The 13,736-nt window shown below is 34.8% G+C and overlaps 1 protein-coding gene across 2 annotated transcripts in view; it reads right to left on the reverse strand.

Moving 5' to 3' along the window:
* LOC113234122 (heparan sulfate 2-O-sulfotransferase pipe) overlaps positions 1-11,849 on the reverse strand; it is a 129,084-nt gene extending 117,235 nt beyond the window's left edge. Inside the window, exons 1-2 of one of the 2 annotated variants that reach the window (XM_026469382.1) lie at positions 11,702-11,849; positions 6,705-6,980 (exon numbers count right to left, since the gene is read on the reverse strand). In XM_026469382.1, coding sequence (XP_026325167.1) covers positions 6,705-6,748 — 44 coding nt within the window. In that variant the 5' untranslated portion in view covers positions 6,749-6,980; positions 11,702-11,849. Of the gene's footprint in view, positions 1-6,704; positions 7,020-11,701 lie in introns of those variants that run through there. The other variant, XM_026469381.1, reaches the window with a different exon arrangement.
* Between the last annotated feature and the right edge of the window lie 1,887 nt (positions 11,850-13,736).

Here is a 13,736-nt window from a genome sequence, read left to right on the forward strand (position 1 = left end):
ACATTGGTATGTTTCAAAAAACAAATATATTTAATATAAACATAAAATTGTTTCATTTCCTAAATAATACAAAATGTGTCTCCACATGAAAGACATTTGATAATAATAGAGCTCCTTTGAATGGTCATGAGCACGGTTAGGGCATAACTATGACAAGATTGCATCGTCCGTTAACGGGGTAGGAAGTGAAGCGTGACTCTAACTGTCCGGTGGATAATGGCGATCGTCGACCCAGACCTTGCCTTACTAAGTTGCCACCGTTCCGGATATGATACTCACGATTACAATATGCAACCATAGACATTAATCGCGCGTACACACTCATACCCCTGGAATGGAAACCCTGTGTCGCGGGTGGCATGGATACACATATAAACAACCACAAATTGCACCCAAAGTCACGAGACAGAAATAAATGTAGGCCATTCAAATATTTCTCCCGGCCCGGGAATTAAACCCGGGACCTCTGCGTGGCAGTCCAGCATGGTAACCGTTCGGTCACGGAGGCAGTTATTATATATTACATTGTTCTTGTATTGAAAACTAAAGACATTGTTTCTATAATTCTATAATTATCTTCTTGTCCATTGGCCCACAAGACCCCAAATAGAAATGAATGTGGGACACGGCTAATAAAAAAATATTCTGTATTGTCTCTCTCTCAATGGAAGTGCCCGTAGCGGACGAAACGCTTAGATACTTAATGGTTACTCCTGCTTATTTATGAGTGTAGGTATCTGATGTATCTTGTGATGTAACCAGTCATAAATGTAAGTAAGAACTATAGAATGCATAAAGCCGCGTTGTAACACCTGTATTACTCACATACAATTTGTACATTAAGTCCCAACGGTTTAAACGTCAAATGCCTTTCTATGTTTTTACTAATACGCAATTATGATCACTTGTTTCCTATACACAAAGTAATAAACTTAGCATCTTATTGCAAGGAAAACAGCTGTTTTATCGGTTGGTTACTGGTATTACACGAACGCGTGAACGCAAGTTAAGGTATTTTGTAATTTTACATCAAATCTCGTAACACTTGTAAGGGAAAGTGTTGATTCGAGTAATTTCGTCTGCGTGGGCTCACCGGTCCCGAGGCATCTTGGTCCGACACGGTACAGTACCTTACCGTAGTTATAATTTATCAGACAGCGAATCAAGTTCATTCAAATTACTACTGAGACGTGTAATAGATCTAGCTGCAAGTCTTTGACATAGCTTTCTCTACTCTCTACTCTTTGTTACCTTTTAGTATTTTGCTATTTATTTATGCACCTGTCCCTATATTATGTTGTGATATATTATCTTGTATGTATTCTGTTTTTATTTTATTTACTTATTTATAATCATGTTACCAAGACCCATATTATAGACTAACATACATAAAATTGTAATAACACTTATTTACACGATCCATACCGCGACGTGTGACGCAACGTGGGTATCCAGTAAACGTCCTCGGAAACGTCGGTACATGACACCCTTCGGACAAAAGTCCTCCTTCATGAAGGTCGACAGATGTTGAGTTGGTACACTCACCACAAATGAATTAAAATTCACATTATGGCGGGACTCCCAATGCTCGACTCTCAGGACAGCATTGGCTTTCACTCGTATGTACTCCACACAATATCCGCAGATTGTATTTATCGAATCCCTATACAATCACAGTTTTTCTTTTATTAAGCATAGAGTCTTTAGATCTTTTTCCACCAGCATGTACTCATGATTGCTACAAATCTTTCATATTAAAAAAAACTGCAGTAAGTCCCTAGTACGCGATATCATCAGTTACACTATGCGTCTTATGTCCACCACAGTAAAGAGCATTTTTGTTGTAAGATAGCATACTGCACAATGCTGTCACAGCGATAACTAGAGCATGAATGCAATTTCTCGGCTGCAGATCAGCGACAAGTGTTTTTGCATAATGCGAATTAAATATTCAAAAAATTACATTTATTCGTCATTTGCTATTACGGTTGATTCTCAATTAAAAGATCAATGGTTCAATACCAGTGGCGCCATTTGCTTTATAACTTAGACAGATAGATATATACACACTTTATTGATCACACACAAAAAAAAAACAAAAACAGTACATAGACAACTAAGAAGTAATGTGGACCAAGGCGGCATTATCGCTGAAAGCGATCTCTTCCAGAAAACCTTTGAGGTAGAGAACTGAACAGAGAGAGAGAGAGAGACGTATTGTGCCAGTGATAAAAATTTAAATGCATTATTAAAAACTTTAGTAGCAGTAGAGCTCCTTGTGAAAGAGTTCGTCCAGGTTAGTACTGCCACTTTACCTATTTCTACCGCCAAGCAGTAATGTTAGCATTACTGCGTTCCGGTTTTGAAGGGTAAGGGTGCTGATGAAATTATAGGCAAATGGGACTTGTCATCTTACGTCTCAAGGTGACGGGCGCAGTGACAGTGCCCTTCTGATCTTTGCGTTTAAAGCTCTGAGTGGCACTGCACCTGTTATGGACAGGCGTGTAGCTTACAGCACTAGGCGCACGACTTGCTCGTCCCGTCACTTGATATTATAAAAAAAATAAAATTAAAAAGTTACATTATCATATTATCAAATAATAAATGACCATAATATTATATACCTGCACTAATATTCATTTGCTTATATAAATATACTTAAATAAACTTCTACTTACTACTAAATATACAGACTAAGTTTCAGAGCAAGATCGAGCCAGAAGATGCTTACACAGTCCAGTTTTAAGTATAGCTATGTATATAATAATATAGCTATATAACATAATTTACACTAATGTACACTTGTTCATATTTAGTAACAATACCTATTGCTAACGGTGTAGGAATACATCGCGAGGAACCTTCATGCCGTAGAAGGTTCATAACCCTAGGAAAACGTGTGAAGTTCCCAACCCGCATAAGAGGGGACCCGTGCTCGGGAATGAGACGTATAACTCGTTAATGATGTTATTACTCAGGCAATTGGCCCTAGTATGGCATACTGACAAAGGTTCGAGTCATGCCATATCGAAGAAATTTTTGTTTGTGTTCGACCTTTGAATTAATAATTATAAGGAACTAGTAGAGTAATTTACAAATAAAGTTTTTTTTTTTTTAATAGGAACCGACTTAAAAATGCTTATATTTACTTTCAAACTCAAACTACAACGTTAACAATCGGGTACCGGTTCATCCCCTAGTTTGCCACCCTTAGAGGTGAAATATTTTCTTCAATTTAAATGGGAAGACTGATATACTTTCTCTCCAACAAAAAAATAGTTATCAAAATCGGTTAACAAATGACGGACTAATCGGGTAACATACACACAAAAAGAAATACAATCGAATTGATAACCTCCTCCCTTTTTGAGGTCGGTTAAAAAAGAAATAAATATTGTAGGTACTAAAACATCATGATATTCAATAATATCAGTGTTATTGTTTGTAGATGTTACAATTATTTGTACGAAACCCTATTTTTAGTACTGAAGACTTTCATATTTAAAAAATAATACTTACCATAATATGTTAATGTTTTGAAAAGCATAAACCATTAAGCACGAAATCTGAATCCATTATCATTCCTATGCGGAGACGATTAGAGTGCATCATTATAACTACTTCCGACAAGTTCACAGTTTTAATTAGTGCAATGTCAATTAGCGACGTACAGACAATGAACTGAAAACTGCCATCCATTGTTACCAAGTCGAGACTCCATAAAATAGCTAAAAACAAATGAGGAACACAACAATCTAGAGAAAAGAAAAACTATTCGCAGAAACACGTGTTTTAATGCAAGCAATAATTGTTTTATACGTTACCAGTCTCATATGAGGAAATTGTTATAATTTTTCTCGCATGAGAAACTGTGTATAAATTAATTATATAGCCCACTAAACAACGATAAAAAATTATTAAATTTATACCTAATCTTTAATAAGGACTGTGAAACACTTAATTTCTCAATTATTACAATACCGATTAGGTGCCTAATAATTAAAAACCGGTTTATAAAAGTACGAAAATTTAATAAATTGTTAACATTTATGTGATAATTATACGTAGGAGCTTTTACAAGGAAAAAGCTTAATTGGCGTACACAGTTAACGTCAGCACTTGAAGTAAATAGAAGAGGTACCTACGATACATATGTAAGTATGCTCATTGTGCAGTGCGTAAATAAAGCTTTTAGGCGCATAATTTTACTGAAATGCGTGATATTTGCTACTGTTTTATTAAACAGTATAATTTATTAATCATATCAATGACTTCAAACTTAAATACCTACTTCACAGAGACTAAGGGTCGTATTCTAGAACTCTACTCAATGCTCAAGTCAGGATTGTACTGGAAACACAATCACTTGAGTATGATTTCGAGTGCTTTAAACCATACTCAAATCCTGACTTGAGCATTGAGTAGAGTTCTAGAATACGACTCCGAATGTTACCCGTTCTTAAGAGGTGGTCACATATGTTGCAATATTTTCTTACACAGACTGAATTCAAAATCCAAATCTAAACGTGTCCAAGACCACCTCGTAATAGATTGCATCGCATAATATCGACGTGTAGGTACGTTGACATCAGCCGCTATCCCAACACTATTGAAGGCAACAATGCGAGAGATCTGTCACAAAAACTAGAGCTTCACCGCGTGTCGTTCACCTCGAGGAAAACTGTTTACAAGAGCGACCATAATCGAGAAATGCACATAATCGGGAACTATTCAATCGATGTTTTATTAATTAGAGCTTGGTTTCGTTGTGATTATCTCAATTAAATCATTTGCCCGTTCAAGGGGAAAAGAGTTTAGTTTTCCTTTAATAAAGTTTTTCCGTGAATGCAGTTTCTACTATTTATTACAATGCATGCGACACGCTTTACTGCAAAATAAGGTATTTTGCTAAAACATACACTTGTATTTAGAAATATTAAATAAATCCATTTGTTTAGTTCCTAAACAGCCTCAACAACCGTTACATTTATCTAGGCCAATCGAAACTTCTGAAAAGACCCTTATAGAGAGAAATATGAAAGACCAGGAAAGCAGAAACGTGAAGGCGTATTAGGAGCGCGCTCGTATTTACCCCAAGCAGTACGGAATATGGATCTACGCTAATGATGCCCATATTTGCACCGAATGCGCTTTGTTGCGCGGTGAGCCATTGAGGTGAGATTATTGTACAAGCACCTACAAGTCTCAGACACATGACCAGAATAGTGATGGCAGTTATGAATGACAGTTAAGCGATGTCAATACGAGTGTGTACTGTCGATTACTTAAGTAGTGACTTTTTTTATGATACCAAGTGGCAGGACGAACAAGTCGTGCGCTTGGATTTAAAAGTTTTATTAATCTCAAAGTAGGTTTTTGGGACCTAACGCTCTATAACATAAGTTGATAAGTCCCTTCAAAACCGGAACGCAGTACCCAATGCTCACATGACTGTTTGACGCCAGAAATAGATAAGGTGATAGGCAGTACTTCCCTGGCCGAAAAACCTACTAAATTGCTGTATTGGACATAGAATAGTCTTGATTTAATTAACTATTTTCAAGAACTACATATTTATTTAATAGTAACAAAGCACCATTATAGTAACAAAAGCAATTAATTATCATTTGAAAAGAAAGACGCCTTAAAAGAGTTCATACCTGTATTTGTTACAATCAAAAGGAAAGAGTACTGTGCCATCTTGACCTTATAGAGTTAAGTGAATATCCATTACCCCAATGGTACACGTGAAGCTTAGTCAGTACATTCGTCTGCAATGCAGAATTTATATTCGATTTTCGTGGAAAGTTTAATTGAAATCGCATTACCCTCCCTTGGTGTAATTTAGCCACATCAGCAAAGTCATACATTTTTATCAGTGATTAGTTGATTTATTAGTATTTAGTATTTTTTAGGCTTAAATAGGAGAATTATAAAATATCACATACACATAATTTATTTTATGTAGTTCGTATTATTTTTATGGCTTTCGTGTGATAAAAGCACTTTTGTGCCGCTTTATTATATCAACAAGGGTACATATATATTTCATATAATATCAAGTGACGGGACGAACAAGTCGTGCGCCTGATGGTAAGCTGTACGCCTGTCCATAACAGTTACAGTGCCACTTAGAGATTTAAATTGCAAAGATCTGAGGGGCACTGCCACTGTGCCCGTCACCCTGAGACATAAGTTGACAAGTCTCATGGGCCTGTAATTTCACCAGCACCCTTACCCTTCAAAACCGGAAAACAGTAATGCTGACATTACTGCTTGGCGGCAGAAATAGGTAAGGTAGCAGTCCTACCCTGGACGAACTGAATGTGAAAGCAAAAGGAGCTCTACTGCTACTAATGCTAACATAGCGAAGCTGGGTGACGATTCCATCGCCGAGACTAAGACGTATCATCGCATCACCAGTGCAACCTATTTCTGCCGCCAAGCATGTCAAGCAATGTCAGCATTACAGTGTTCCGGTTTTGAAGGGTAAGCGTGCATGGGACTTGTTAACTTATGTCTCAGGGTGACAGGCGCAGAGGCAGTGCCCCTCAGATCTTTGCGATTTCAAGCTGGGGAATGGCACTGCAACTGTTATGGACAGGCGTGTAGCTTACCATCAAGCTTGTTCGTCCCGTCACTTGACATTATAAAAAAAAAATTGTCAAGGCAATTAGAGGTTACAAGATGACAAAGATACTCACCGCTTGGGCACGGTAATCCGACGCTGGCGGAACAGCTGGTCCATTGTCTCTGCCGGACTCCCACAAAGCGCAGGAAATTATTAACTTTCACTTGATCTCGTGTTCCGACCGTTTGCGCCTGCGCCTATGCAGTCACACATACCACGTACGCGGTATACTTAAGTTGCACAGTAATGTGAACAGTCCCACAATTGAAGAATTACATATGCAAACAGTCCTACGTTTAATTCTGTTTGGGAATGTCGTGTGGCATAGTTTTCTTCTGTTTATAATTCACTGGGGAAAATGAAAATAGTCTTTTGTGTTGTGCGAGTTCGATATTGGTGTTAGAGATTTCTGAACCGCTATTATAAAAAAAAACAATTAGGTTACAAATTTTTATAAAATAATCTCAGTACAGACTACAAAAAAATCCCTTTTAAAGTTTGCCGCCCTTAGAGATGGAATTTTTTCTTCAAATTTAAATGGGATCACTAACGAGGTGCCTTTCCAACAAAAATAGAGTAATCACGCAACATACATAAAAAAAAACATACAGTCATCAATTGAGAATTTTAACTGACTTAAAGAAAAGGAGAAGGCTTTTCTTTAAGTCAGTTAAAACATGAACTATGTTTGTTTGGTTTGACCTTTTTGACAAGTTTATACCTTGCTAGTTATAACAAGATTATTTAAACTTAGTGAAATAACGAGTTCTTAGGTTTTCGCGATTGTTACACATAGGAAATTAAACTATTTTTCCGTATTTAAATTGCGTATATTTGTTTTTTCAAACTAACCTGTTTTTGAAAAAACAAATATACGCGATTTAAATCCGGAAAAATAGTTTCATTTCCTTAGTGAAATAATTTTATAGGTCTATTCGAAATTATATGTAACCCGAATTCTGAACTGACTCATTAATGTAACTACGAATTATGTCAGTCATCAAAGTGAATTCATACACAACCGTATCAATGCGCAATTATCGAGTCAAATTATGACAGGAGAGAGATGATTCTCAGAAATAAATCAATGTTACATGCATTCAAAACTGCCCTACATCATTAGGCGGAGAAAATAATCGATAATATTCATTATAAATTAATAATGCATTAATGCGAAACGTGATACACAAATATTTGGCAGCGATTGGCTGAGAGAAAGTGAACACACGGTGCTTGAGCGCCGGTTGCTCTGGCAATCTTTCTCGCGCTCGTCGCTGTTGGATTAGTGTTTACTTCTTTTTTTACATTTCATCCGTTTATTGTAAAAGATTTTAATAAAACTTACGCATTGTAAGTAATTTCATTATAATCTTGTAGGTACTATTAATTATATTGACACTTCCAAAACTAAAGTTGTACACTTTTCATATTAAATATGTATTTTCGAATCATGTACAGTTTAATAAAATTTTGTGTTTTTCATAGAAACTCGTTATTCACTTAACACTTGAATATGTTATTGAATTAAGCTGTTGGATATTTGAACAAAATAAATTATAAAAATAAATTAACCACTTGCTTTAATGGCTAACGAAAACATCGATTATGATGTTACTACATGTCGGAGATAGTTCTTCTGACAATGACCTATAATTTTACTTACAGGAAAAATGTACATAACAGTGGAACTTCTATGGATTGATACAGTTTAATACATGCAAAGTAGAAGTCGACAAAAACGCACAAGGTCGCGTAATATAATAAGAAAAAATAAGAATACAAATTTTGTGATATATTACATACTGCAAAGATGGCATATTATCTACATCTTGCGTTTTTATTTATATTCAATAGGATCAAAATAACGTTTGCCCTACTTATTTAGCGTTCTTTGACTCGGACTGCAACTGAACATGATATAAGATAGATTTAATTTTTTGTTTATATAGCCCCGCAATAGAGAAACCTTGTGTCGCGGGTGCCATGAACACATAACACCATAAATTACACCCAAACTAATTAGAGAAATAAATGTAGACCATACAACTATTTCTTCTAGCCCGCTAATCGAACCCAGGGCCTCTGGCAGACCAGCGTAGTAACCGTTCGGCCACGGAGGCGGTATTATATTATGTTAAATTAGCCCTTAATTACAAAAAAATATATCGTACCCTTGTTATAATACAATCACATCTGATCATACGTCAAAAGTGTTTTTATCACTTAAAAGTCATAAATATAACACGAATCATAAACATAAACATAATTTTAAGTGATACTTAAAATTATGTATATGTGAAATTTGACAACTCGTATTTAAGCACAAAAGAGTTAGCGAGTAATTTCGTTAGAAGTAGAATCTTTGAAGCTCTCGCCTGAATAGTTGTCATTTTGCAGGTAAAGCCTTTATTACACCAAAAAGGTGATACTTTCAGTATCCAAAAAAATGTGTTTTTAAGAGTCTATACAACCTCAACCCCTTTATTTGATTCCGCATAATAGTGAAAGTGTTGAACCAATCGCTTTGGAAAAAATACATAGTAAAATTGAGAATGTGCACTGATTAGTAGACGATGTGAAAACACGATTCCTAAACGTTTTCACGATATAAAAATAACACAAACTTAGGTCGAAATTTTACAAGAAAACCGCTATATTCAATGGGTACTGTACACATACCAATTTCTTTTTTATATATCAATTGAACTAAATAGAACACGTATACCAAGCAATATACATTAATTAGTATACAAAAAAATTTTGTAATAAAGCTCGACCCAAGCAAAATTAATCGTATGAGTACGGGAAAAAATTGAATTCGAGCTGAGGTAGTGTCGACTCTTAATCAGGTGCTACTTTGCCAACCTGTTGATGAGTTTGCTCTTTACCTTATCACTACATAATTATTCTACATTTTCTTCAAAGCTAAACCTGCAATTTTACGATGAGTCTTCAAAGTTATTAAATCCAATCTCGTTATAGGTAGTTAGTTAGTTTGTCGATAAAGATAGTTAGAAATAGGCTGGCTTGTTTAAAGAAGTTCTATTTATCATAGAAATACAGTTAATAAAGTGGAAAATAATTATGCAAAAATGCAAAACATTGTAACAAACTTTTGGAAGGAATGACCATGTTTGTACTGAGAAAACAACGGTAATGTATAATGAAAATAATTATAATTTATATTACGTTAACTAGAGTTAACACACAGATTACGCGTGTGATAAGCTGATTAAACTGATGAATTTTGAGGTGGGATTAAACCGGTGAAAAAAGTACCAGCATATTCCAGTTACAGTTATAAAATGTAATTTGGTTTAACACCTACAAGTAGATAATCTTATTTATCACCGTACGATGACTATCTCATGTAGTTTGTATATATATATATGATATTTCGGTTGTTATAACACACTGCATTTACCATGGGTATTTCACATAAACTTTCTGGAGTACGCCTGACACTAAAAAAATATTTTAATTATTGACTATCTACATCTAATGATCTGTCAGGTTTAACACGAGTTTAAGCGTACTTGGTTTACTTGGTAATCTGTAAAAAAATCAATTCATGGAATGCTAATGCCTCACTTCTATGCAATTACGGATTTGCCCTAAGGCCCAGTAGGCCCGGGCCTAGGGCGGCCAATAGTGATAGAAAAAATTCACTGATAACAAGAAATAACTCAAAGTACCTAAATATTCTAAAGGCTCACACACATTACGGCGTGCCGCACTGTACCGCATCGTATAAAAATAGTCTTCCTAAATAACTTTCGCACATTTTTTGTATCTAATATGGATATGTCTACCAGTATAGGATGAGTGCTGAGAAAGGGGCTTCTGGTACTGACCCAGGGCGGCCAAGACTGCAAATCCGCCACTGCTTCTATGGGGTAAGTTCTGCCTTTACATAAAATATTAAATGTAACAATTCTTTTTTCTATTTTCATATTTTGGAACATATTCTACAATAAATAAAAAAGACTGATATTTTCCTAGTTCTACAGCAATAAAGGTGCATCAATTCGCGTGACAAAAGGCCACTTGAATTAATTTGACTGAGATAGAGCGAGTTCCATAAAAAAAACTAATTATTTTCATTACGTGAGGCAGAGTGGTCATAATCGCGTGAACGGTTCATTTTACAATATGACGATACTGAAAAGGGGGATTGCACATACAACTTAAGGTAGCTAACGCACTTGAATCAGTTTAAACCAGTTAAAAAAAATTTATGACCATGCTTATTGCACTAGCGAGAAATTAGAGCTGAAAAGATTACAGCGCCTTCTTCGCTCTTGTTACATAGACATAAAACATTTTCTGACCGACTCAAGCCGATTCAGCTTTGCTAAGTATGGCGATTCCTTAAGGTAGTAAAGTATTACAGCACGTTCATTATTTTTATCTTTTTATCATTGTATTTGTAGAAAATATTTTTGTTTTATGCATAACTCCCAATATGGAAATGTTTAAACGACAATAATTACTTGCAGGTTTTCTTTTACCACGGCATACCATTTATTCTCCATTTATTACTGAATGATTATAATAATTCAGGAATAAATTTAAAAATCTGTAGGACGAGAAAATTTAATGAAATAGAACTATTTAATATTTATTGTATTCCTGATTACCTCTTTTTATAACAATATAAAAATAATTATTAATACAAAGATCGAACACATAGAAAAAAATCGTTCGATCCGGCTGGATGCGAACCAACGTCTTCTACAAACGTATTAATAATTTAACAAACTAGTGGAGTAATTTCACAAAAAATAAATGAATAACATGGTGGTGAAATATCCTGCCATTCAAGAAAACTTAATTACAATATAAAAATATCTACCCAGTCGATGTGGACTGAATATATTATATGATTATGACTTTTATATTATATATATACAGTCCATTATACTATATTTATAATTTTAGAAAAATTCGATAACCTCGTCAGATAACTTTATTAATATTATTATTATTATTTATAAGAACATGTATTCATAAAATTTATTTAATTTCCCTAACACCAATATCATAAAAATGTATCTAGTCATACTCTACCGTTAATTTAAAAAACAGTCCTACATAGCATTCAAACACTGTAAATATCACAATTTTAAATAGGTAAATCCAAAATATCCGCACGACTTTCCAGCAATACGATGCTACGATATGTCTGAGAAAAACGCAACACACGTCCGGCCTCGAGGCCTACTGACGAAGCACTGAAGAGGTGAAGAGTTAAGCTACACGTCCAGTTTGCGAAACATTCTGAACTTCAGAAGTTGTTGGCGGATATTATAAAGAAGTTTCCGGTGATAAAATAAACGTATAAAAAGTTTTTGTGTATAAAGAAACCTTAAAATATTACCAATGGTCGGAATAGAGTGCTCCAAACAAGTAAATATCTACATAATATAGACAAGGAGTGACATACAGTGGTTAAAACCACCAATTATTAATAACGTACCTGAGATGAGGTTGAGGCTGGGGGGTGGTTAGAATTCCATTAATGTAAAAATATCTGCAATATCATCATTAGTTAAAACTTATAATTTTTTTATTATGTTATTATCTATGGATCTGTAATGTGAATATTTTGATAGTATATAGGTAAATATTTTGTATCCGTGACATATTTGCACCTTTTTATGTTATATATAAAATATATATAAAACTTTTTCCGGAAATTCGGAATATGAAAAAGTCATTAATTAATATTTGGTGGTTTTAGCCACTGTGTGTTACTCCTTGTAATCTATATGTAATCATTTATCTACACATTTGGAACACCCCATTCCGACCACTGCATATCACATATCTCAGAAGGTTAATAAAACTTCCACGGCTTCAGGAGACGTGAAATTTATAAAAAAGGAAAGATTTTTCCAGTATCGACTGAAATTCTGACGGCCTTTTAATAAACATGGTCTCTTTATAAAATTGTCGCGACTATAAAAACAGACTTGTTCCTTTTCCCAGCGCTGGTAAATCATAGATTGGTAGAGACATACCTACATTAGTGAGTTTTGCTTAAAAGTTGGAGAGGTTTGCGTGTCAACTGCCAAGAAGTCGCCAAGATACAAACTCACTTCTTTTTACCGTTCTTCCCAGCAAAAGAATAGCAATAAAATAAAACAATAGAAAGTGTTTAGTACCAATTACATTTTTAGAAAATCGTTATTGTAAGTACGACGGTTTCATAAATCGGAGACTTTGACAAAAAAAACACTTTTTTAAATTATGTTTTATTTTTCTTATAATATGTAAACTAGTGTACAGATATTTACAGTTGTAATATTAAGCAAACTTCACATTACGCTCTCCCAAAACTTATGGGCACAGCCAAACGTTGGTATGAAGGTCAGCCTTCTGTCTTGCACACCTGGGAAATATGGCAGGAAAATCTAAGAATATTGAACCCACCAAAACAAACATTTTGTCAAACTGAGGAATAAGCCTCTGTTTCAGCCACAGATCTACTAGGTCTGTGGTTTCAGCTATCACTTTCTCATTTGATGCAAATCGGTAAAAATTCAGGTAAATATTCAAATGGGTCCAAATCTGTGTGCGGCAATAGTTCGTACCATAATTCAACAAGTTTTGGTGTTCTGATTGCAGATGAGAAAATGGATACCTACTCGAAATTCCGTTATCTCCGTCTTCAAAAAATATGTTTTTTTTTTTAATTTATTAAAGCTTTGGCAAAGCCATCAGCCTAAACATGAAGTTTAATTATGTTCCTGTAAATATGGCCGCCACAAAGAGGATAGGCAATTTGAGGCGGCGTGCTTGGATTGACTCGGGATTCCTTAAAACAGGCCGATACGGGTATTTTAGTTCGAGATTCGTATAATTTCGCGTTTTAATCTGCGATTAAGGCACAACAGCACTATCCTATTCCACTTTAAACTAGATTTCACAAAATAATTGAAAGTCAAAATAAAAACGACACTTTTCCCTCCAAAAGGCCCAGCGCGAATCCCAAAAAAAAAAAATATGTCGACTTCACATAACTTTTTTTTTCGCGCTAATTTAAAAAAGTAACATCAGGTGCTTAGGAAGGAGTTCTAAATTAAGAAATAAAAATAAATTC

Source organism: Hyposmocoma kahamanoa, unplaced genomic scaffold (assembly GCF_003589595.1).
Source record: "Hyposmocoma kahamanoa isolate Upper Pololo Valley unplaced genomic scaffold, ASM358959v1 81, whole genome shotgun sequence".
NCBI lineage: Eukaryota > Metazoa > Arthropoda > Insecta > Lepidoptera > Cosmopterigidae > Hyposmocoma > Hyposmocoma kahamanoa.